We start from the raw sequence: 27,226 nt of genomic DNA, 5'->3' as shown, positions 1-27,226 counted from the left end.
TTAGCTCATGAGATTATTATTAGCTGACATAGCTGTGCATATTTATTCTGAAGTGAATGGTATTCGTGCAAATGTGTATACCCTCAGGGAAATAAGTGGAATTCTACATTTCATTCTTTGGTTTAAGGCAAGCCTCATTCCACTACTTCACCTCATATATCAGTAGAAATAAAATTTCGAGCTGAGAGAATGGCAAAAACTGCTGTGGATATTAGTCTCTATGAAACGCCTCTTCGAAAGAGTGAGAGTGTAGTCACAACTAAATGCTAGCATTATTAAACGTCAGTTAAGTGGAGTCAGGTTTGGATGTTTTCCATAATTTTTTTGCACTAAAATAAACTATTTTGAAAAATGTGGCAGTATTGGGACACAAACATTGAAATTGAGGTGTAATCAGAATTTATTGTCCTTTCATAATTCCCTCTGCTTTGTCCTCTCACTGTTAAAAAAAAACCAAACATAATGTTTCTCTCCATCTGCTGTATCTCTTGGCTTTAATCAGCTTCAATCTTTTGCCCAGATTATCTTTCCAAAACATTGTTTTGTGCACACCGTCCCGCTCCTCAAAAACTTCCAAACCTCTGTCCATCAAGCACTCCAGACCATTCACTTTAAGACCCTCCATCAGCTCTCTCGCTGCATTTTACCCTCGTTCCTTCGTCTCCCACAATAAATCAAGCTCACACACCTTGCTCCTCTAAAAACCAGTCTGCTTATTCTGTGTCTCACTCTTGATCTCTTCTCACACTCTCCCTCCTGTCTGGGATTTCCTACCCCTTCATGTCCAACAAACCACTACTTTCCCCATGTACAAAACACTTCTAAAATCACACCTCCTCCCGAAGGCTAGCCCTGATTCATTTCTCATCTTCCTAACCCATTTCCCCATCTATTACCACTCCTGCACTTCCACTGCTCCTGATAATGTGGGTCTTCATCTCCACTTAACCCCGCCCCTCCGTACATAGCATTTATGTACATATCCTTAACCTTTTTTGCTTCCCTCTACCTGTAATTTACTTCCGTGTCTGTCTCCCCTGCAAGATTGTAAGCTTCTTGAAGGCAGAGACTGTGAGCCCGTTGTTGGGTAGGGACCCTCTCTATATGTTGCCAACTTGTACTTCCCAAGCGCTTAGTACAGTGGTCTGCACACAGTAAGCGCTCAATAAATACAATTGAATGAATGAATGAGCTCTCATTCTTTCCTAAGCACTTAGTTTAGTGTTCTGCAGAGAGTTAATGCTCAGTAGCTAAATTTGATTGATATTACAGATGGAGAAATATCTGAAATATGGTCTTGTAGTTACTGGGATAGCATAAATGGCGACTATATTTTTTTCATTGCTTTTTCATGCTGGGGTGGACTATTGACGAATGTAGTAACTTTAATTTTATTCACAGAAAATGGGGTTCCCTTTTGAAATCAACAATGGGGTTAATTATGTTCTTCCATGCAGCCTTTTTAGAAGAGAATGCTGTTTTCATTCAGTACAGACATAGGAATTACATAAATAAAATTATTAGGAAACATTTTGGACTCTTGGCTGTATGGATTCTTATTTAGTAGATATAATAATTGTGCATTTTGACTCAATGACTATAGAAAGTCCATAATTACTCATCATTGTTAGATGTGTGGGTACAGCTCCCAATATTTTAAGCACCAAAGGCCCTTATTTTGATATTTCCGTCAGACTTGCTATCTCACATAAAAGTTTAAATGGGCATTATCCTTCCTCTGATTTTGATGAACTTGTTTTTAGGCTTGTGCTTAATAGCACTTAAAACAGAGTTCTCCTGAGACTGCATGGAAGTTTTCACCCCCGCAAACACTCCAGATATCCACGTCTGAGGCGAGCTAATTGTTCACTGGAAAATCAAGTTTCCTGATGTCATTTTGCCTGGTGTAGGTGATAAGGATATAAGGCAGCTAAGGATTTATTCAGCTTTTCAGGGGCAGCAGTGTAGGGAGGCATTGTGACTTTGCTAATCTATGTCTTCGTATTGTGGGTACTCAAATCTCATATCAAAGAATACCGCTACCTGTGGAAATTGAGTTTTTAAAAAATGGACTTTTTTGTACTGTTACATTTTGTTTTTGCATTTTTATCATTTTAATAGGCGGTTATTTTAACAAAATGAATAAATATGTTTATGCTATTAGCCTTTAAATTCCAGTGGTAGTGTGAGCCCAATTAGAATGTTCCAAACAGAAAAGAATACCAAGTAGCTGTAAAAATAGAAAATAACAGAAAGAGTTGTTCATTAGATTAATATAATTTATGAAATACAGGGTTTAGAGTGCTGAAAACAAAATTCCAATCACATATTTTCTTGTTATTTTTCCTCAGGCTCATGTGAATCCATGCCTTTTTGCAATTATTTTGTTGACTGTTCTAAATTCATTAGTTTTATATCACCAGAATCCTAGAATGTCATTTAAATATTTATGAACAGTTTTTTCCTGTTTGTAGGAAATGAGTTGTTAGACTCACATCTTTTTTATAGGGCAGAGGGCAAATGTGAATTGCAGCTCTCCCTGGTGTTATTTTAGAAGAGGCAGCTTTTAATACATAAAAGTTGTTATGCAAACTGAATGCCCTCTCCAAAAAACCACATGGGAGTTAAACAACCTTGGTTCTAATCCCATGCCCCTGCTTTGTGTGACCATGGTAAGGTCAGTGAACTTATCTGTGCTTCAGTTTCCTTATCTGCAAAATGAGTGTTCAATACCTGTTTTCCCTCCTACTTAGACTGTGAGTCCCATGTGGGACCTGATTATCTTGTATCTACCCCAGCTCTTGGTACAGTGCTTGATACATAGTAAGTGCTTATTAAACACCACAAATCTTATTTCCCTCAAAACAAACTCACTGTATATTATTGAAATTATAGGGTTTTTTTGTTAATAGGCCCAGTGCTTAGAACAGTGCTTTGCACATAGTAAGCGCTTAACAAATGCCATTATTATTATTATTATTATTATCATTATCAATTATTTCCTTTAGGAATAAAATTAGCACGTACTGTATGCGTTTTTCTTTCAATTTTAGAAAAAAAAGTGTAATAAAGTAGAACAAAAGAAAATTATGAATCGGTAAAGGCAATTCAGCAAACACAAGCAAAATCAGTGTAGTGAACAACAGCAGGCATTTTACTTAAATTCTGCTGAATCTAAAACTCTGCTGCTCCAAGTGCCAAAATGGATGCCATTACAGAAGGTTCTGTGTTTGCAAAAAGACCAAGAAACTGAATGTGCTCTTGTCTAATCATAATTCTTAGCCCAATCAAGCAAAATTCTTAGATCAGCTGGTACATGGTAGATAATATTTAAGTATGCCCTTACAACTGTCAACAGTAACTCTTTACAGTAATATTTCCACCGTAATGGGTGGTGAAAGATTACAAGTTTCAAAGCCCAAGCTTGGATGTTGGTACCTGGTCATTTTTTTTTCTCCAGAAGATATAGAGGAAATAGGGATTCCAATGTCTAATGATAAGATATTGTGCAACATGAAGCAGAAATATGTTATAAACCTTATAGCTTCCTGAATGCAATCAGTGGTAATTTAATATTGCCAAAAATTGTTTGCAGAAGTTTAGGCGGTAGCAGTTAGATTTAGGACATATAACCAAAGTAGTAGTTGCCAGATCCTAAGTGTACTAATGTGGTCAGATATTTTTGTAAGATCTATGAAAGCAGCCTAGAGAGTGATTTTACTAAGGTTATTTTCTTGTAGTTCTCCTGTTTCGGATGTGGAGCAAAGATGGTATCTGCTCTACTCTGCTGCCCTGTGCTGTCAAACTATATTGTGATGGGAGCAACTCATGGTTTCAAGGAATATATTCTGTCGTAGTGGGCCCAGAAGGACCAACTAGCATCTGGCTAAAAATGGTTATTGGTGAATACCACAAGATGATGAGGTTGTCCCACAGGGGGCTCACAGTCTTAATCCCCATTTTACAGATGAGGTAGCTGGGGCCCAGAGAGGTTAAGTGACTTGCCCAAAGTCACACAGCTAACAAGTGGCGGAGCCAGGATTTGAACCCATGACCTCTGACTCCAAAGCCGGGCTCTCTCCACCGAGCCACTGAGATGTGCATTATATCCGTTTGGTTGAAATAGGAACTTTGCAAAATACTCAAACAGTTGATCGTTGTGTTTACCTTATGCTGTTCTAAGGATATAAAAGGCCACAATTTTCTGCAATAATATACATTTTAATGGACTCTTTAAACAGATTTTGTTCTGTTAAAATGTAGCCAAGGATGAGCAATAGACAAAGGTATCTAATTCTCTCAAGGCAAAATATCATGTTTATTCTGAACTCGAAAAGGTGCCCCTTCACTTCCCAAATGCCCCCAATGGCTTATTAATTAATTATAATTAATTATTAATTAATTCACCTTGTCCTCTTGGTCATCCTAGTTAACGGAAGTAACTAGGATATATGTATGTATGTATATATATTTGTACATATTTATTACTCTATTTTATTTGTACTAATTTATTCTATTTATTTTATTTTGTTAATATGTTTTGTTTTGTTGTCTGTCTCCCCCTTCTAGACTGTGAGCCCACTGTTGGGTAGGGACCATCTCTATATGTTGCCAACTTGTACTTCCCAAGCGCTTAGTACAGTGCTCTGCACACAGTAAGCGCTCAATAAATACGATTGAATGAATGAATGAATCCCATTTGTTTCTGTAATCCCTTTTCTCACATTTGTTCCTGAGGCTGATAATAGAGTATTTAGAGGACCCGTGCCCTGGCTGTCATTGGTAAAGATCTGTGGAAGTTGCTTGATCAGAGAATGCTCTCCCCCACACCCTTGTTGGTAGATTTTTCTGCAGGGTCCTCTTGATAGAGATACATATTCTTTCCACAGAATCCTTAAAAGGGAACAGTATTGTAGTCATCAGCAGTAATGTCAGCCTTTCCATTGCCTCATCATTCCAAACTGTTAGCTCTTTATGGGCAGGGAACATGTCTGCCAACTATCCCTAAGCACTTAGTACTGTGTTCTGTACATCATAAGCCCTCAATAAATACCCTTAATTGATCGGATGCCTTCCAGTGCAGGTGTACTACCATTTTTCATGGCTCTGACCGCTGACAGTTTCCTCAATAGAGGGACGGAAGGACAGGTTTTCACATGGTGACAGAGTATCCAGGCTTTGAAGGGCTTTGCTTTCAACAGAAGAACACGTGCTAAAGAAAGTGTCTAAGAGTTATTGCCATTTCTGCAGGATGTTGTTCTACTTGTCTCTGATGCCGGCGGACCCACCTGAACTCCTCAGGGATGCTCTGTGGTAGGTTGGGATCCAGTAGCTTCTTCAGGGATTTATGCAAGATCTCGTTTGATGGCCATCTGCATAGCTTTTGGCTTTTTCTCAGCTCTGGCATCCACTTACTGTAATGCATGTTCCTTAACTTGAGCTGCATGAAGGCTTCTTTAAAGCTCTAGTCAGCGTCACAAGGGGCTTTAGGTTGTTGATAGCAGCCAGGTACGTTCTGCTGCAAATCATCCCTTAATCTGAGTGCATCAGATCAGCCTTAAGTACGTCAGTTTACGTTAAACACAGTCTTGAGCCTTACAGTAAATAGGTCAGGAGAAAATGCCTATCTGCTGTTGACGTTCGTTCTTCTAATTCAGCTCTAGATGGGTTTCTTTGGTTTTTCAAGAGGCTAGGATTGAGCTTCATAACGTTAGGATACTTTTGATACATTGGTTGCATTGACATTGACAGCAAGTGTGGAGAGTTTGGAATATACCTAATTGATTGTCATTTTAGCATTTGAGTCTATTTACTGTGATCTAGTCGTTATTTAGGTCTATGCAGCTATTAGATTTCTCTGCCACAATGATCTAATGAATGAGGCGCTATTAATGAGAAGCAGTGTGGCTCAGTGGAAAGAGCCTTGGAGTCAGAGGTCATGGGTTCAAATTCCGGCTCCGCCAACTGTCAGCTGTGTGACGTTGGGAAAGTCACTTAACTTCTCTGTGCCTCAGTTACCTCATCTGTAAAATGGGGATTAGAAAACTGTGAGCCCCCCGTGGGACAGCCTGATCACCTTGTAACCTCCCCAGTGTTTAGAACAGTGCTTTGCACATAGTAAGCGCTTAACAAATAAATACCGTCATTATTATTAATCAATCTCAGGTGTCTATAGAATGTCTACTTCTCATTTGTTCCTGATGAGATGAATCTATGTAAATCTTTATGGTAAAATTATTCAACTTCCTCTCCATTTGCTATCACATATGTGTACTAATAACTTGTACTTGTACCCAACTTGTACTTCCCAAGTGCTTAGTTCAGTGCTCTGCACACAGTAAGCGCTCAATAAATGCGATTGATTGATTGATTGATTAATAATGGTGGCAAGAGCTTTTATTTCAAAAGCACTATTAGGGTCATCAAACATTTATGTGTGCCTCTGGACAGGGTGGCCAACTTTTTAATCGATTCATTCAGTCAGTCATATTTATTGACTGCTTACTGTATGCAGAGCACTGTACTAAGCATTTGAGAAAGTACAACACAACAATAAACAGTGACATTCTGTGCCCATGGGTAAGTTGAGTTAGGGTCCCTAGGAGAGTAGGAATTGCAAGGGGCAGGGTCTTGGGAAAAAGTAGACATGGAGCCAGGTGGCTGAGGAGGGCAGGGTTAAAACCGGTTTATTTTGATCCCACAATCAAAATAATGGGCCCTAGGAAAATTGTAGGTCTAGAGATCTACAGATTGTGATTCAGACATGCTAGAGCCATAGAGAGGGAAGGAAGTGTATTGAGTCCACATCTCTGTGAACGGTCCTTTATTAGAGAGCCTAGATTCACTCAGTGCTGCACCTGTACTCTGTTGCGATGTGGGCTGTTCCTTATGGGAGCCAGTAGAGAGAGTATGGATGGTGCAACAGAACTCATAACTTCTTTTGCAAAACAGCTAAGAACTAGTGTTGGGGGTTCCCTTTGGTCAGTGAGATTCCCCAAGAAGACACCGATGCAGCATGTCCCATCACACGTGGCCATCGGATTGCTGGAAAGGAACAGCAGCAGCTCTTTGGATGTCCTTGTGTGTGTGAATTGCTTCACATGAATGTACTTCTCCCTCTGAATAGAGAATTAGATGTTACCCTAAAACTCGCCTGCTGTACCAAACTAAATCAGATGATTGCAACTAGTGAGCTTTATTCTTGCACTACCAAACTCATTGTAATACTAAGAGTCATGCGGTGGTACTTCACAGGGCTTCGTGATGATAAAAACAGTTTAAGACAGAAAGAACAGCACCTCTGACCTGAACTGGCCAGCTCCAGAATCAATTTTTCAGCATTGAGCAAAACTAGTTGAAAATGCATTAGCAAATGGACCACTTACACAATTTTCACGATTCATTTTTCCTCATTTATTCATGATTTCTTTTGAGGAAAGCTATCTCAACACTTTTTTTATAATGCAGTATAGTGACTTGAAAAGCAGTGTCACCTAGGGGATAGAACACGGGTCTGGGATTAAGGAGGACCAGGGTTCTAATTCTGGCTCCACTACTTGTCTACTGTGACCCTGGACAAGTCACTTAACTTCTCTGTGCCTCAGGTACCCCATCTGTAAAATGGGGGATTAAGAATGTAAGTTCCATGTGGGACACGGACTGTGTCCAACCTGATTATTTTTTATCAAACCAAGTGCTTAGTACAGTGCCTAGCACATAACTGTTTAACAAATACCATTAAAAGAAGACTTTCACATATAAATTGCATGTTTGAACTACATATTGTAACTGTCTCCAAAAGAGAATTTATTAATGTTCAACATGTTGTGACCATCGAGAATATTTAATAGTGATTATGGCATTCAAATGTATTGATATGACATGGTGTAATGAAGCAAGTAGAGTAGACTAGTGACTTCCTCTTCCACATTTAAAGGAAAGCCACAACATTATTTTAGACCAAGCAGTCTAGCTGCTTTCTCATCTTTAGCAGTAAAAGGCAAAATATGAAAGGGTTTAAGTATGCATTCTAAACTGATATATTTTCTGTGGTTTAGATATTGTTCATGAAAATTTAAAAATGGGATCTGACGGCGAAAGCGATCAAGCTTCAGGGACCTCATCTGATGAAGTCCAGTCGCCCACAGGTGTTTGTCTCAGGAACCGGATTCACAGACGTATATCTATGGAGGTAATTGGTTTGTGTTTCAAATGTATCAAATTAACTTGGGACTTGAATGCCATATTATTATTCGTTTGCTTCTAAATGCCTGGTAGGTGATTTCAAAATGGATGTTTGTTTCTTTCATTCGAAGACACAATTTATCAACGGTAAGTTCAGCGTTCTAATAAGAGCACGTCCTTTTGTTTCTTCAACTTTTATCAGCAAGTAACCACCTCCTTTAAGTCCACGAATTTTCCCGTGATTCTCTATTCTCCATCTTGCTTCCATGAAAAAATAAACTGCGTGGAAAGACTATAAGATAAGGCAGAATAATTGAGAAGACAAGGAGGTAACTAAGGGCAATGGTGATAAAACGGGCTGGGGTAACAAAAAGGAATACCAGGCCAATTATCAGAAGACAGTAGCTAGAAAAAGAAGAGAAAGCAATGGTCCTCTGTTTTGGCTTTTCCAATCAAGCAACTTTTGAAAGGTTTTATCTCCGTGGCCCTTTCAGAATTTTCTCCTGACCCCTTGTTTCAGAAACTATGTGAGGAAAATCTGAACATTTGATTTTACAAGTCTTTCAGGCACTTGGGCAGACTTTCTCCTATGTAAAACAAACAAAATGGTGATTGGCCTTAACAATTCGAGCCTTTTTCTTCCTGTTTTGATGAATGGAACCCTCTAGGACAGTAAACAAAAGGAAGAACAGATATGTTATGAATAAACAGGGACATAATTTCCTTTATGCGTGCAACTGGCTATTGAATGCTAGCCTCTAATGCACATGTCCTGTCATTTCCCCATGCAAAAGAATGAGGTATGCATTTCCTTTTCTTTATCAGAGTTCTACTTTGGTTGAGGAGGATGCAGCCTGTAATATGGTCCCTTCATACTTCCTTTGAGGCTTAACTGTGGAACACAGTAGATTTTCTTTTCATGAAAAATCAGTTGAATTTGTCTGGAATTGTTGTATCAAAAACAGAGCTTTTTCTTGGTTCCTCTAAGTTGAGCTCTATAAAAATGTTCCCATATTGATTACACCTTTTTCTAAAAAGAGCTACTTGGATATTATACCTACAGTTTTCCTTGAGTCAGAAGGTACACAGAAAACTATTGATGCTTTAAAAAAAAAAAACCCAGCTTTAACAGGACAGGGGTAAGTTGAAAAGTGACCCTGCCTCTCAGTACCTGTGGACTCCAAGTTAGATCCTGTGGTAGTGACTCTGCCACCAGTGTCCGTGGAAAGCCTCTGTGTTTGTACACCTTTGTACGCTCTCTGTACACACTCCAAACACACACTCTGCTTTACTTCTTCTGCCACCTCCCCTTCCCGACCTACCCCCATAGAGTGTGACTGCTGCCCTGTTTACCTCGCTCCTTTCTACATCAGGACCACATCATCCTGTTTCTGAGTTTAAACTAAAAGGTGGACAGACTGTGCCTTATTTTTACCCTATTAGTAACAAAAACATTAGAAATCACTCTTAAGAGGCAAGGTTTTTTTCTCCATGCAAACTCCATTTTTCAGCTTGACAAAATTTTTTTTTAAATGAACAGGGAGTGAATAAATAATCCTAACATGCAAAAGGTGATTTTTCTACTAATAAGTATGGGGAAAAATGTGCACCTTTAGTATCTGTCTCTTCCCACTCTCAGATGGCAGAGTTCTATTTAGCTTGTTATGGTACTTTTCCTTTTAAGTAATAAATTTAGTCCATCTGAAAATAAATGTAATTTATGCAGAGGCCTTGAATAGAGAGTGGCTCTACAGTTAAGCAATCTGGTGTCCTTAGTTCAAAATAAGGCATTTACCTAGAAAAAAAAAATTGTCCTTGATCAACCTATGATTAGTATAAATACGTTAGTACTCTGACAAGGACCTGGGTTCGAATTCCAGCTCCTCCACTGTGTGACCTTGGGCAAGTCATTTCACTTCTGTGCTTCAGTTCCTCATCTGTAAAATGGGAATTAAGACTGTGAGCCCTGTGTGGGACAGGGACTGTGTCCAACCCGATTATCTTTTATCTGCCCAGCTCTTATTTCAGGGGCTAACACATAGTAAGTCTCTTAACAAATACCATAAAAGTCTTTTAAAAAGCAGTTAGATCATTAGGAGAATCTGTATTTCTCCGCCAATCTTACCATAGTGAATCGATCATATGGCGATATGGATTTTGAAAAATGGATAAAATATAGAGTGTTTGGAGAAAAACATAGAACACATGGAATGTGCCATAAAATTGAACCATTTGTTTCAGATCAATAGGCGTTTTCTTCCTTGACTGTTTCTTTTGTCTCGTGCATTTTTTTAAATAAAATAAAGAGCATCTTGACTATGGTTTCCAATCAGGCAACTGTGAAAATGTCTCTGTCAATCAGTGCTATTTATTGAGCACTTACTGTTTGTAGAGCACTGTACTGAGCACATGGGAGAGTACAGCACAATAGATTTGGGAGACCCGTTCCCTGACCACAAGGAGTTTGCTGTCTACTCGAGGTGACAAACATTAAATTTGATTACAGAGAGGGGAAATAGAAGACTATAAAAATATTTACATAAGCACTCTCAGTTGTTGCATTGGGTGTCAGATCATTTCTGGGATTCCCAAAAATTTCAAAAACTGGTAAGAATGGATGTGCTTGTGTGTATTTTCAACTTTTCCTTCAAATTACCTGTGAATGATGAAACTCTATAAAAACAAAATCTCGAGAGAGCCTTAAACCCTGACTTTTAGAAAATAAAGGTCTTTAAGATATTCAGAAAATTTAGTAGAAGTTGACCTATATTCATTGCAGGGTAAAAAATGAAAGTGCTTTTTCGGTGTATGTAACAATACATTGGATTTAAATCCCCTTCTATAAATAGTTCTTAAAAACTGGTTTCTCAGAACAGTTCCCCAAAGGGGCATGTTATTGTTTAAAGACATTTGTTTTATTGAGTAATTATATTACTACTTTAGGAACTGAAATTCAAAGAAACCAAATTCTAAAATGTCATGTTTGATGCCATAGTTGTGTTATACCGCTGGCTTTTCCCAGATCTGCTCCATGTGGACTGAAGGGAGTATTCAAGTGTCTCTTGAAGCTTGAAGGTGATTGGTTCCACAGACAAGAGGAAGCACTTGTTCACATATAAAATGGGAAAGATGGGCTATATAGGCTACAGAAATATATTCAGGGATTGGCCAGACCCATGGGCAAGGGATCTGAAATAAATGCCCAAAGGGGAAAATTAGGGATCTAGTGGGAAAAGTTTGGGATGTTAAATGGTACATCCCTAATTATGAGAATTGATGTTAAGGAAGGCAGGATATTGCACAGATCCCCAGAGTATCATACAAACCACCACTTTTCAAAGCCTGTATTTAAATAACATTTCCTCCAAGAAGCCTTCCCTGACTAACCTCTCATTTCCTCACTCTATTCACCCCCTTCTACATCACCTGCGCATTTGGAGCTGTACCCCTTAATCACTTGTTATTGACCCCACTCATAGCACCAAAGCACTTATATTTTATACTGTGCCATTTTCCTAATCTGTAATTTATTTTAATATCTGTCTTCCCCCACTAGATTTTAAGCTCCTTGAGGGTGGGGATCATATCAACAACTCTGTTGTATTCTCCCAAGTCCTTAGTACAGTGCTTTGCACACAGTAAGTGCTCAGTTAATACAGTTAATTGACTGTACAAGCTAAGTGAGCAATAAATACCATAGATTGATCGATTGAGTGACCAGTTGCCAGTATTATGCAGAATACTGAGGTGGATGAATCATTGCAGTAGTCGTATTTGAGTGCTTACTATGTGCAGAGCACTGTACTGAGTGCCTAAAATCTCCCCTATGTTTCTCTTGAACTTAATACTCCTCTTTTATTGTTGCATTAATATGTCTTTTGAATATGTCAGGACCTAATTGTTTTCTCCTTTTGTGATCATTATCATCCTCATATTTCTAATAATAATGATAATCATGGTATTTGTTAAGCACTTACTGTGGGCCAAGCACTGTTCTAAGTGCTGGAATAGATACAAGCAAATCAGGTAGGACACAATCCCTGTCCCACATAGGGCTCATAGTCCTAGTCCCCATTTTAGTGATGAAGTAACTGAGTCACAGAGAAGTAAAGTGACTTGCCCAAGTCACACAGCAAACGTAGCAGAGCCGGGATTAGAACCCAAGTCCTCTGACACCCAGGCCTGTGGTCTTTCCACTAGACTGTGCTGCTTCCCTAATAAACATAACTTTGAACTTCTGCAGAAATTCCAAATGTTTCACCAGCAATTTGAAATCAGTCTTTTGCATGGCTTGGGCTAAGGTCTGTGTGTTTTGTGGCCACATATGATGCATTTCTCCTTAATCACCAGGTCCCCATTTCAGTGAGGCAGTAGGAAGCAAAGAAAACAGTGTAGGGGAGGGTGATGTGTGGACACAGAGTGTCAGAACTTACCACATCCTCCTGGCATATTTAGTCACTACTTGCCCTGATCGTTGTTAGGTTCTGCTAGAGTAGTGAAACAATTTACCCTTTTGAAAGCAGACCATTCCTTCACTTCTTCACATGTCCTTCATCTTTTTTAGCTCATAGACCCTTTCAGTTGGACAATTTAACATTGTTCCTCCTTATTGCACGGAAGAATCTCTAAAAGATGGGCAGTCAAATCTAATTAGAGTGTGTAATAATACTGAGTCAGTGCCAGAGTGAGAAGTCCAGGTCTTGACTCTTTTGACTGACTGTCTTTATACAGAAGTACACTGACGTCTCCATTCCTCAGTATTCCCAATTTGCTGAAATGAGTGATACTTGGTGTCTTCCTTGAAGGAGAGGGACAATGAGTTCTTGTGTAAATTATTTTGAGGAATGTGAAAGATTTTTCATAAGGATGCAGTTATATACACGTACCCTCAGTTCTGAGCAACCTAAGTGCTTAAAACATGGAGCCTGGTCCCGCACCAGCTGCTGACACAGGCCAGAAACCATAAGCCCTGCTCGACATTACGTTCAGTCACTGGCGGGAAGGCAGTCCCCTTCGCTGACCTTTCCTTCCTTCTCCCTGCCTCCACCTTGCCACTTCCCAAACCATAACTTGCAGTCTGGGGTTCTCCTTTCTGACAGAGGCCCCGGCAGGGAATGCATCTGTTTATTGTTATATCATACTCTCCCAAGTGCTCCGTAAAGTGCTCTGCATACAGTAAGCGCTCAATAAATACAACTGAATGAACGAAAGAGAGGAGGGAGGAATAGACAAAAGAGGAGAGGAGACGGTGGTGGAAAGTCATTTACACTGTTCTTTTTAACTACTGGTAGGGATCGGGCTCCAAGTCGGGAGCAGGAACTAGCAGGTTACATTTAAGTCAATGGGAAAACTTACCCCACAATCCCAATGGTTCACTTCAGCACTTATGTGCATATCCTTGTACTAGGTTGCCTCCCTACCTGTAATTTATTTTATTATCTGTTTCCCTCACTAGATTGAAAGATCTTTGAGGGTCAGGATCCTGTCTACTTACTTTATTGTTCTCTGCCAAGTGCTTAGTACAGTGCTCTGCACATAGTAAGTAGTATAAATACCGTAGCTGCCATTGATATATTGGTTAACCAAAAATCGCTTTGATGCATTCCCCCCTGCCCACACACACATATACACTCTCTCTCTCTCTCTCTCTCTCTCTCTCTCTCTCTCTCTCTCTCTCTCTTTTTCTATATATGTATATCACAGATGTATATCACATCTGATTAGAATTTAAACCTGACTCTGAGTCCAAGGTACAATACACCCAGCCCTCTGGAGGTTACATTTTGCACAACCTTGCATTAAGGAAAACTCATGCTGTGGTGTTCACCCTTTCCAGAGCATCATGCATGAGCACCACGCAGTTTCAATAGCACAGGATATCAAATACCAACAGGCTTCATTGGTCGAAAAGTGCATTCTAATTCCTTAATCATGTTCTAGTCAAATATAGATCGAAAACATGGTTATGGCAAAACTCAGTGCATATCCTTCCTTCCTTCCCTCATTCCTTCCCGGTCACCAACCTACTGCTAGCAATATTTACAGTGTACTTTGTGGAAACTGTGTCTGATTATTGTTACACTGTACTCTCCCAAGCACTTAGCATAGTACTTTGCATACAGCGCTCAATAAATATGATTGAATGAATGAACTGTTATAGACAGGTAACCCTTTAACCCAAGTAACAGCTATTCCCTTGGTGAGAAAGGCCCTAGAGAGACACACTTCTATGCACTGCTGGTTCAGAGATTCAGTTTAGGAAAGGGACTCCCCATTCCACATCTCATCTTTAGTAAGTAGTTCCAATAAAGGGCACCTAACAGGTTGTGAAACCATTGTGGCCAATGCAGAGTTCACTAAAGTCATTCTGAGAAGTCTTAAGGCACGTCAGATCTTGACCGGATGAATCACCAACTTGCTTGGACTGTTCAAGAAAATCAGAGGGAACCCCCTCTAAACTCTTCAGTTGGAAATCTACCAAACCCTGGAACTGCGTAGTGTTCAGCTCCTTATTTAGTAAATTGGGAAATCTAAGTAGCAGGCAAGTTAAATCTCAAGAATCTGGAATATAAATAACATCTTTAAATGTCCTTAATGCCATTAAGCGTGGAATTGTCTTATTCTTGTTAGAGAAAACAACCAATCACAGTTTGTTGAGAATACCCCAAACTAACTCCTTGTACCAAACAGGTGGTCATTAACACACTGTCACTTGGTTTCGTAAGAATACTTAAATATGCTGTTCCACTCCGCTTTCTGCTATCCATGGAGGCCAGCAGATTTTAAAGATAAAAAGAATTCTGATAGATCCTCCCTTATCCTAACAGGAATTAGGGCCAGTGTTTCAGCTCACAGAAGTACTTGACAATCTCCACCTCATAATTCCAGTTGCCGAATCACAATTCACAAACTCCCCATTTCTTGGCCTAGCATCTAGACACATAAACCTAGCCAGCCTGGGCATGTCTCCTCAAAGATCAAGGATGTTATTTAGCAGAATCTTAATTATCGTAGACAGACTTACTCTGCCTGGTTCAATCAGATTGGCAAATGGCCTTCTTTGAGGGTGAGTCTGAAGAAACCTCTTTCTACTCCAGGTTCACGAGAGGTCTTTTCAAACTTAAACCCTATTTTCCTCCCCTCTCCTTATCGCAGCTCACATATGTTACTCCAACTCAGCTCACTAGACCCCTTTCACATCCAATCAGAGACTCAGCTGTAAGTGAAATTTGTCCTGGGCTTGTTATAAAGACACGAGGCGAGCAAACATTTCTTCCCTCTGACGATGTCCTCTTTGGCCAAGCTCTGTTCAGTATTTGCAGAGCACTGTACTAACCGTTTGGGAGAGTACAATAAAACAGAGTTGGTAGATATGTCACGACTCAGTATTTCGGGGTGTGGGGCGGGTATATTCTGTAACACCTCCAGAAACAGTGTTAGAGAAGAAATCTGAGGAGCAGCCAATCTTTCATGGCCACTAGGCTATTCTTCTGTGCACCGCCTCCTTCTGAAAGTGGGTTGTGATCAGTCCATCTACAGAAATACTTTCCACAGCCCAGCACCCTTCTCTCTTTCAAGGCCGGCTGCGGGATCCTTTAGAGTAGACATTTGGCATGTCTGAGTTCTCGGAAGATGTCAATCACTCCATCAGTCATATTTATTGAGCATTTACTGTGTGGAGAGTGCACACTAAGCGCTTGGGAGAGTACAGTTTGAGTTGGTAGACACATTCCCTGCCCATAAGGAATTTACAATGTAGAGAATATATGAGGGCATCCCATATGATCCCACCTATTGTCTTGCCCCACTCATGAAGGTGTTGCATTCGTATTTCTTTTTCTGTTGAGAACACTGACCTCCTGCCATAAGCGGGAAGAAGCTTCTCAAGCTGAAACCTGTAGGGTTGGTATTTTTTTAAGCACTTACTATGTGCCAGGCCCTGTACTAAACCCTGGGGTAGATACAAGGTAATTGAGTTAGACACAATCTCTGTCCCACATGAAGCTCACAGTGTTAATCCCCATTTTACAAATGAGGTAACTGAGGCACAGAGAATTGAAGTGACTTGCCCAAGTTCACGTAACAAAGAAGTGGTGTAGCCGAGATTGGAACCCAAGTCCTTCTGAAGCCCAGGCCCCTGCTGTATCTACTTAGAACAACTGCTTCTCTAGAGATAGGGCCTGCTTAATTCAGACAGACTTATCGAGTTTCCTAGCAGCTCTTGGACCTTTGGCCGAGGCTTATCCTGGGGCCACTTTGCAGAGTGATTGTTTGTCAACACTTCTAAACTAAATTGCCCCCTTTCTGGGAGAGCAGCAAAGTGTGAAATCCAAGTGCTAGTAACAGTTATCATCATTGCCAATGTTGATTAATATTGATTGCCTAGTGTCATGTCTTAGTTTGATGGCCATGACTGTAAAATGTGTGACTAGGAATTCTGGCATTTGAATTTCATCAGTTAGCCATTTCTAGTTTTGCTTTTACGACAGCTCCTGTTTTTCTCCTCTCCATACATGGCTTCAGCCTTAAGTCTTAACTCCATAATTTCGGTTCTCTCTCAACTTGGGAATTGAGCAGATGCTCTGCGGTAACCTTCTGGTTTGGGGCAGTTAAAAAATGTTTTCAAAAACAGTGCAGCAAAGATTTTACCAGCCTAATAATAATAATGATGGCATTTATTAAGCACTTACTATGTGCAAAGCACTGTTCTAAATCCTGGGGAGGTTACAAGGAGATTAGGTTGTCCTACTAGGGGCTCACAGTCTTAATCCCCATTTTACAGATGAGGTAACTGAGGCACAGAGAAGTTAAGTGACTTGCTCAAAGTCACACAGCTGACAATTGGCGGAGCTGGGATTTGAACCCATGACCCCTGACTCCAAAGCCCGTGCTCTTTCCACTGAGCCACGCTGCTTCTCTATCCAACAATGCATCTGTGTACGGTGTAGACATAGTGATTTGCAGTTTATATCAGACCTCTGTTATCAGAGAATCAGCGGTAGAATTTTTTATTGAGAAAATCAAAACCGAGTGTGAAATATTTGAGATAATGAGTTGTCCCCTCATTAAAATGATGTAAAACAAAGAGTTCTCTACTTCACCACTTTCTCTGTGACTATAGGGTTACCGGAAGTCAGAGAACTTCTGCTTAAAACATAATAGTCAGCAGTTTTTCTGTTCTTTCGTAACAATTGTTTATCCTAAAGTCAATTTTAAAATGGGGACAAGTGGCAAAAGTAGTCAATCAATCAATCAATCAATCGTATTTATTGAGCGCTTACTGTGTGCAGAGCACTGTACTAAGCGCTTGGGAAGTACAAGTCGGCAACACATAGAGACAGTCCCTACCGAACAGCGGGCTGACAGTCTAGTCTAGTCATATTAATAGTGTTTATTGAGCACATACCGGGTAAGAATATATGGGGAAGAATTAGGTATAGTCACCGGCCCTTAACGAGCTCACAGTCTAAGAATGTGGCGGGGCTAGCGACAGACTCATAAAGAAAGTTGAAGCAGTGAAGATGCCAAAGCAATGTAAAAGAGAAAGACAGGGGTAAATGCAGAAAATAAAAAGAAAAGGAGCAGTAGGGCCCTGTGGCTAGAACAACAGAAATGTCAGGCTGCTCGTGGTTCAGAGTTGAGCAGCCACAAGTGCCACCGCAAATGCTCAGCCTTCCCAGAGTTGTCAGTCTCGTGTGGAGGCTAGGTCCTGTGCTGCTTGGGTCCTTTCTGCTGCTTTGGTGCAAGGAAGGTCAAGATCAAGGCCCCAGTGCAACACGGAGGGGGGCCCTCACCCCTCCCCACCCAAACCTTCCCCTGCCACCCCGCTGTGCTGCCAAACTGCACCCCAAATAACCTATGCCCCCTTCCACCTCCACGTCATCTTGGGCCGGCAGTCACGACTCACGATTCACACTAGCGCAGCAGGGAGGATGGTGCCTCACCGAAGTGTGTAAAGCTGTCTTTGGCAAGAACTTGTGGTGGACCTTTTCCTTTTTTTTTTTTTCCACAGGCTGTGTAAGTCATTAGAGAAGCTGAGTGACCATTTACATTAGGAATCCAGTTTCTGAATGACTGAAATGGCTGTAGGCTGCTCCAGCAAAATGCCAGTTTGTTTGAAAATATGTCTCTGTCGATATGATTTCTGGGGCGTGCAGATAAGTCTCTGCTTTACTCCCTCCAAGCCCACCCCTTCAAAAATATCTAAATTTTTGGGTTTGTAAATAAAACTGTGGTGTTAGCATCCTCATCATTCAAGTCCTTTTTCTAACTGAAGTTTAGAATCACTTAAACTTTCCTGCACACGTGAAATGGCTATTCACTTGAAGGGAAGCAGCCTGGCCTAGCCAACAGAGCATAGGCCTGGGAATCAAAGGACCCAGGTTCTAATCCCAGCTCTGCCACTTATCTGCTTTATGACTTTGGGCAAGTCACCTTCCCTGTGCCTCAGTTACCTCATATGTAATACGGGGTCCAACTTGATTAGCCTGTATCTACCCCAGCACTTATTACAATGCCTGGCACATAGTAAGCACTTAAATGCCATTTTAAAATTGAATAGAAAAGATAATTTAAACATCATGGGTGGGTTTGGGAAGGCGTATAGACTGGGATAATAAAGGAAGTTAAGTCTCTTTTATGGAAGGCTGTTTTCCTCACTTGATGAGTAAAATCAAAAGCAGATTTTGTCTTTTCTGCTACCTGGACAGTAATTAGTGACCACAGCTATCTCATTAAATCTTTAGAAGTAGTGATTACAGTGTCACTTCCTCGATAGGTATTAACCCAGGAATAGGTAACTTGGATGTGAATTGAAAAAGGCTAAGACTTCTTGTTTTCAATAGATATTTTAATAGCAAATACATAAATGAATGAAGCAGTGTGCACATTGCTGTGATGAAGTTATCTGCCATGATTTAAAGAATCAGAAATAAGCCCCGCCAAAGGGTTAAATGTCAAGGGAGCCACTCACTTCCTGTTTGGAAGTACAGTCATTCAGCATTTCAAGGCGTGAACATGATATAGGATGATACTGTCATGAGTCAGTTAATCATATAACGTGATTCAGAGTTTCAACGCTGTCTGAAGCTATGTACTTGTGTTAGATAAGTATTTTAGAGTTGCAAAACAGGCATTTTTTCTTTCTTTCAGTAAGTCATTACCAAATGCTTCTTCCTGCTACTTTCCATCTCATTTTTGGATGAAGTGGTGTTCATAGCCTATTGATTCCTTCCAAATTTTTGTTGACACATACCATATTTACTTGCATACTTGGCCCACTTTTCGTGTCATTCTTGTAATATTAGCATAGGGTAAGGGCTATTACATGGGTCTAGAGGTAAAAGGAAGAGGAAAAAAAGGATAATTTTTTAAAAGGGAAGCAAAGGAAGAGGAAGGTAAAAGGCCCTTAAGACTACATTTCTTACTACTTTTACACTCGTCCAAGTATGGAAGTGTTCAATGAATTAACCCGTCTTATTCTTTTCCTTCCCTGAAACGTGCCTTTTTCAAAAGAGAATCTGCCTGTTCACCAAAATGAGCTCGTCTCTGTGGTATTTTTGCGTCACTATCTCTGCTTACAATTATGTGGCACAAAAAAATAATCTTTTTTTCCTCCGCAAAAATTGGGCTGAAGCAGTTATGCAGAGGAGGAAGTTTGTAAGTTCAGTACCATCTTCTCCATAATCCCAACAATTGCAAACCTTTCCGCTTTGTTCAAAAATATTCATTTCATAAAAAGTTGCACCCTCACTAGTGTCTGTTATATTGTGTTGTACTCTCCCAAGCGCTTAGTACAGTGCTCTGCAAGCAGTTAATGCTCAATAAATACCATTAATTGATTGCTGACATATGGTAAGCACTTAAACACCGCTTAAAAAAAATAAGTCTACTGCCCATTCCTTCAGTGCTTTGGTCATTACATGCCTTTTAATCTGTTATATTTGAATTTGGGTTCTTCAGAGACTACTTTAGCTAAATTTCCCATTATATGTCTGTCATAAAACAAAAACAGAGTTATTCATGAAAGCAGATTTTAAAAAATAGCCCAAGGCAAGATAGAATTCATGAGCTAGATTGATTTGTCGTGTGTTCATGAATGTTAATTTAGAGTCAAGTATTTTACTTGGGTAAAAATTTTAAAAATTAAATAATTTGGCAACTCGTGCTTGTCTCCTTTGAAGCTAGTGTGTGCATGTACTAATGTACCATTCATCCTATTTGAACTGGATAGACAATGTCATTCTGTGGTTTGGTCTTATTAAGTGTTCTCCAGTGAACAAAAGAGACTGTATAAATCTTATTGGTGAACAACTGATGGCTGAAGCTGATACATTGTCTTACTGATGTGAGCTAAGCAGGGTGAGGTGGCTGATTTAGCACGATACTTATTCTCCAAAAAGCACAATTAAGTTTTGTCTGACCTATTATGGATTATCTGGGCAATCAGATGGACATTTATTGGCTTGAAAGCACAGTTACTTCTCTCTGTGGTGGTGTTAACATAGCCACCTCTAAAGTTCATGCATAGATGTGAAATGGCATTTTCAATAATTGTTTTTAGCACAACCACACTGCTCCTGCAAAAGACTAACAGGAACTAGTTAGAAGCAAAACCCAGAGGCTACCAGCTCCTTGCTGTACTGAGGCCAGGCTGCCTGGTGTGCCAAAAAATGAGGCCTTTAAATCCAAATAAATCAAATCCAGAAATGACATATTTCATTTGAGACCAGATGGTTTGTAGTGTCATTTCATTTCTCCCTGCACTTTCTGCCTTCTGGCAAAAAAACAAAACAAAACACCTACTGGACCGATTTTGTTTTCCACTTCTGCTGTTCCAACACAAAATTCCATGTATTATTACTTTGAAGAGACAGATGTGAACTACCAGTGGAAAACTGAAGTTGCAATTTCTTGGTGGGGGTGGGGGGGGTTGTGTGTGTGTTTTGGGAGGGGGTGATGAGGAGTTCTTTTAGGGACATGTTAAGTTTGAAGTGCTAATTACATTCACTTCCATTCACTTCCTCCACTTCCTCAAACCAAGGTATTTATTGAACACTTAATAGGTGCAGAACACTGGAGCATTACAATAGAGTAAGTAGGCAAAGTCCCTGTCCTCAGGTAGCTCTCACACTCTAGCAGGGGAGAGAAACGTTAGAGAGAGAAGCAGCAAAGCCTCGCGGAAAGAGCATGAGCTTGGGAGTCAGGGGACCTGGGTTCTAATCCTAGCTCTGCTGATTGCTTGCTGTTTGACCTTGCACAAGTCATTTAAGTTCTCTGTGCTTCAGTTTCCTCAACTATAAAATGAGATTAAATCCTGCCCCCTCCTACTTAGACTGTGAGCCCCAAGTGGGACAGGGACTGTGTCCATTGTGGACTACCACTTTTCCTGAACAGAGCCTCCTGCATTGTAAGTTTCTTCAGAATGGGTATGTGCCTTTTGTGTCTGCTGAACTCTTCCAAGGATTTAGTGCAGCAGCGTGGCCTAGTGGAAAGAGTACGGGCCTGAGAGTCAGAGGTCCTGGGTTCTTATTCTGACCCCACCACTTGTCTACTGTGTGACCTTGGACAAGTCACTTAACTTCTCTGTGCCTCAGTCCCCTCATCTACAAAATAGGGATTTGATGCCTGTGCTCCCTCCTATTAGACTGTGAGCCCCAAGTGAGACTTGATTATCTTGTATCTACCCCAACGCTTGGTTAAGTGCTTGACACATACCATTATTATTATAATTATTATTATTCTTCTTAATGATTATTATTATTGTTGTTGTTACTCTGCATACACTAAAGTACTGAATAAATGCCAATGACCGACTGCAGTGGGCATCCTAATGTAAATAGTTGCTCTGTTGTGAAGAGGCAGAATCATCATTGAGAGCAGCATCCAAGATGTCTGGGAAGCCTTAATTATTCCTGCTTATCTAAATGGGAAAAATGTTTCAAAAATTTCCTACCTCGTTTGAAACTATATCGGAGAGGACACTGACCGTAAAATGTTAGAAACTGTGGCTGGTTGGGAATGGTGTGGTCCTCAGAGAGCAAAGGCTTTTGGAGGACCCTGTTAGCCAAATGAAAACTCCACCAAAAAGTGAAAATGCCAAGTGAATGGGGTCCTTCAAAGAGCATTCTTTATTTAGGCCAAATGTAAAAGGGATTGTTGATCAAATATCAGTCTTTAGGTCACACCATCTTTGTCATTCTAAGAAGTGTTTCTTAAGCACCTAATGTAAGCTTGGGGATTCAGAAGTATTCAATCAATGGTATTTATTGAGAACTCACTGTGTGTACACTCTACTAAGCGCTTGGGAGAGTACAACATAGCAGTTGGTAGACACATTTCCTGCCCAAGTAAGTGACATCATTTATGCCCTTGAGGAATGTACAGTCTAATGAGGGAAGATAAGCAAATGGAAAATAAACCTAGCTAAAATCACCCAGGGAAAATTTAGTCAATAAATGTCATATAAGTATGTTAGCACGTAGACTTTATGCATCACCTTCTGAACAATTCACTATTTTCCCCTTAAACTACAATATTGTCATTTCTATATTTTTGTCACATGTCAGTCAAATAAAATACACTAGGTGCTATCAATCTAAAAGCACAGTGCCTTTACCTCCTCTTTATAGATATTTATCTCCTGTCTTTTCAGGACTTAAACAAGCGCCTGTCACTACCTGCAGATATCAGGATACCTGATGGATATCTGGAAAAACTCCAGATAAACAGTCCACCATTTGATCAGCCAATGAGTCGAAGGTCTCGTCGAGCTTCTCTAGTAAGGTTTTATGGGTCTCTCTCGCTCTCTCTCTCTCTCTCTCACACTTTTTCAAATCAGCTTAATTAACCTTTCAGGTATAAGCAGTATTATTATTATTGTTGCACTTGTTTAGCACTTTATGTTAAGCACTGTTCTAAGCTCTGGGGTGGATACAAGTTAATCACATCGGACACAGTCCCTGTCCCCCACGGCACTCACAGTCTAATCAGTCATTTATCAATGGTATTTATTGAGTGCTTACTATGTGCGGAGCGCTATACTAGTTAAAATATTCCTTTCTGGGTTTTGTCATTTCCATTTCTAAGAGTTTTTTCTTGTTGTGGCTGAATGCAGGGGCTTTGTTGGGTAATACTATTACCTGAGATTTTTGGAAAGCTCCCTTAAAATGGGAAGTGAAAGGTTATTTTGTAATCCTTCTGTACTTAAATTCTGCCATACTTATTTTGATTAAATTTATACTGTTGATCTTTAAATTTGGACCCTCTTGTTAGTGAATTAGTAACTGTTAAATCCATAACTGTTAAAGCCACCATTGTTATTGAAAAGGTGTATTTGAAAATATGCCTTAGCTTTCTAGGTGTTTTGGAAATTTGTCACTTCAAATCGTTTCCATTTTCTGGAAATGATATCATCCTTTCTCCTACACCTAGATATATCCAGAATCACTTCTTATTTCTCTGTATAAACAAACTCGGGAAATTTGTTAGCAGCTATTTTCTGGTTCGCATTCAATGGCCTTTTCATTAAAAGCATATGTAAATAATCAGAAGTATATTTCCATGAACTTGTGTTTCTATGAAAGACCTGAAACATCTCTTTATTCGTAAAAGTTAATTAGCAGCCACTTAGCTATCTTGTATTAACTGTGCTGTCACTCAATCTGAGCTATACTCTCACTAGGGAATCTCAATATGAAATGCTGAGAAATATCCCCATTAGTATTGGATAGAGTTGACATGGCATGATCACCATCAGCTGAGTCATTCATGCTACATTGTGGCTCAAAAAATGCATTTGTGTAAAAAATGCAGGTGTGCATTTGTGTTTATAAATATGAAGGTCATTCATATGTGAAGATGGCACTGTTTTGGTGAGTGTGTATGTGTGTTTGAGAAATAATTCCTCCACATTTTATTTCTTGGAAATACAGTAGAGAGCCATTTCTAGCTCCCTGCCCATTCAGGATCAACAGTAAATCTCTAAACAGAATAATAATAGTAATGGTATTTGTTAAGCACTTACTATGTGCAAAGCACTGTTCTAAGCACTAAGAGGATACAAGGTGATCAGGTTGTCCCACGTGGGGCTCAAAGTCTTAGTTCCCATTTTACAGATGAGGTAACTGAGGCACAGAGAAGTAATTTACTTCTCTGTAAATTACTGTATATATGTATATATGTTTGTACATATTTATTACTCTATTTTACTTGTACGTATCTATTCTATTTATTTTATTTTGTTAGTATGTTTGGTTTTGTTCTCCGTCTCCCCCTTTTAGACTGTGAGCCCACTGTTGGGTAGGGACCGTCTCTCTATGTTGCCAACTTGTACTTCCCAAGCGCTTAGTACAGCGCTCTGCCCACAGTAAGCGCTCAATAAATACGATTGATGATGATGATGATGATGATAGTTTGCCCAAAGTCATTCACACAGCTGATAAGTGGCAGAGCCGGAATTAGAACCCATGACCTCTGACTCCCAAGCCCTGGCCTCCTTCCACCGAGCCATGCTGCTTTAGACTGTGAGCCCACTGTTGGGTAGGGACTGTCTCTATATGTTGCCAACTTGTACTTCCCAAGCGCTTAGTACAGTGCTCTGCACACAGTAAGTGCTCAATAAATACGATTGATGCTGCTGCTCTGCAAGCTGGCAGGATGGCTCAGACACGCTGCCTCCATCAACCAGAGAGTTGAGTACTAGAATGGGGATGCCTGCATGCACTTTATAGGACCTGAAGCCCAGCTTTATTGCTATTTTGCAGCCTAAAATGAAGTGAAGTAAAACAGCACCCTCTAAAGCCTTTTTAGTGCATAGAGAGTGGAAGTTTGATTTGCCTTGAGCATGATTGTTTTTTCTCCCCCTGCCTTCTTTAAAGAGATTCTGCCGCGACTTGTAGGCCTGAAATGAAACCTGGCAGCTCTGTTCTAGTTTATGGATGCAGTCATGTTTCATTCCTGGCCACCTTCAGAACTGCTTAGTTCTTTAGAAATGCATTAGATTATTCATTCAGTCGTATTTATTGAGCGCTTACTGTGTGCAGGCACTGTACTAAGCGCTTGGGAAGTACAAGTTGGCAACATATAGAGACAGTCCCTACCCAACAGCAGGCTCACAGTCTAGAATACTATGCAGCCAGAGCCCAGTTTTAGAATGGAGGCATTGCATGTAGAGGAATTGTTATTTGCGTAGCCTAGAACTCTTATTCTGGGGGATAAGTATATCTTTTGTTAATATGTTTTGTTTTGCTCTCTGTCTCTACCTTCCAGACTGTGAGCCCGACAGCGGGCTCACAGTCTCCTTCCCCTCCCCACAGCACCTGTAGATATGTATAGGTGTTTGCATGTATTTATTACTCTATTTTATTTGTACATATTTATTCTATTTATTTTATTTTGTTAATCTGTTTTGTTTTGTTCTCTGTCTCCCCCTTCTAGACTGTGAGCCCGACAGCAGGCTCACAGTCTCCTTCCCCTCCCCACAGCACCTGTAAATATGTATAGATGTTTGTACGTATTTATTACTCCATTTAATTTAGTTGTACATATTTATTCTATTTATTTTATTTTGTTAATATGTTTTGTTTTGTTCTCTGTCTCCCCCTTCCAGACTGTGAGCCCAACAGCGGGCTCACCATTTCCTTCCCCTCCCCACAGCACCTGTAGATATGTATAAATGTTTGTATGTATTTATTACTCTATTTATTTTATTTGTACATATTTATTCTATTTATTTTGTTAATATGTTTTGTCTCCTTCCCCTCCCCACAGCACCTGTAGATATGTATAGATGTTTGCATGTATTTATTACTCTCTTTTATTTGTACATATTTATTCTATTTATTTTATTTTGTTAATATGTTTTGTTTTGTTCTCTGTCTCCCCCTTCTAGACTGTGAACCCGACAGCGGGCCCACAGTCTCCTTCCCCTCCCCACAGCACCTGTAGATACGTATAGATGTTTGTACATATTACTCCATTTATTTTATTTGTACATATTTATTCTATTTATTTTATTTTGTTAATATGTTTTGTTTTGTTCTCTGTCTCCCCCCTTCTAGACTGTGAGCCCGACAGCGGGCTCACCGTTTCCTTCCCCTCCTCACAGCACCTGTAGATATGTATAAATGTTTGTACGTATTTATTACTCTATTTTATTTGTACATATTTATTCTATTTATTTTGTTAATATGTTTTGTTTTGTTGTCTGTCTCTCCCGTCTAGACTGTGAGCCTGCTGTTGGGTAGATACCGTCTCTATATGTTGCCGACTTGTATTTCCCAAGCGCTTAGTGCAGTGCTCTGCACACAGTAAGCGCTCAATAAATACGATTGAATGAATGAATGAATCTTTTGTGTAAAGATAGGTAGGTAGGTAAGTAGGTTCAGATTTTAAAATGGACTAAGATTGTCAATCCCTCTAAAAGTGTTAATCTTTCCTTATTCTCTATTTTCTGTTAGCAACACTAACATGTAAATGATATAGATTTATAGCATTAACTGAAGTCTTGTTTCTACATTGGCTTTCAATGCTTGGGTAGGCAAAAAGAATACATTTAAAAAACCAGACCTATTTTCTGCCAAAAAAAAATGAAATGAAAGTAAAATGACACAGTGGAAAAAAATACATACTGCTTTATAGTCTTGAAGGAGCTAATTAAGACTAGTGCAAAAATAAGTTTAGAAAGTAGCTGAAACATTCCCAGAATATATATTAATGCTCAATATATACTAAGGAGATGAACAGATTAGGAGGTTTTTCTGGGGTGTGGGGAGTGTCATGCAGAGAGCAGTGCATCCTGTAGGTAAAGAAGAGTTGTATAAGCCTCTTGTCTCCTTCACTATAACAAACACCTCCATTAGCTCCCCAGTCCCATGATAGATGTGGCAGTGTCATCCTTGAGCTCTGATACTTCCCACAATTCAAAGAACATTCATCCCCTTGTGGATTTGTGGATTTTGAAGCAAAGTTCCAGTCACGACAACTGCTTAGAATACTTCACCTCATGATCCCGGCCAGAATCAAGGAAGAAGAAGAAGTTACA

The 27,226-nt window shown here is 39.9% G+C and overlaps 1 protein-coding gene across 1 annotated transcript in view; it reads left to right on the top strand.

Moving 5' to 3' along the window:
- Window positions 1-27,226, top strand: part of CDK17 (cyclin dependent kinase 17) — a 132,863-nt gene that overhangs the window by 79,540 nt on the left and 26,097 nt on the right. The window contains exons 4-5 of the mRNA XM_038756188.1: window positions 8,058-8,191; window positions 22,838-22,963. Of these exons, the coding sequence (XP_038612116.1) occupies window positions 8,058-8,191; window positions 22,838-22,963 (260 nt within the window). The remainder of the gene's footprint in view (window positions 1-8,057; window positions 8,192-22,837; window positions 22,964-27,226) is intronic.

This window comes from Tachyglossus aculeatus, chromosome 14 (genome assembly GCF_015852505.1).
Source record: "Tachyglossus aculeatus isolate mTacAcu1 chromosome 14, mTacAcu1.pri, whole genome shotgun sequence".
Classification (NCBI taxonomy): domain Eukaryota; kingdom Metazoa; phylum Chordata; class Mammalia; order Monotremata; family Tachyglossidae; genus Tachyglossus; species Tachyglossus aculeatus.
Note: the sequence above shows the minus strand (reverse complement) of the source record. Positions and strands in the feature narration are given on the sequence as shown.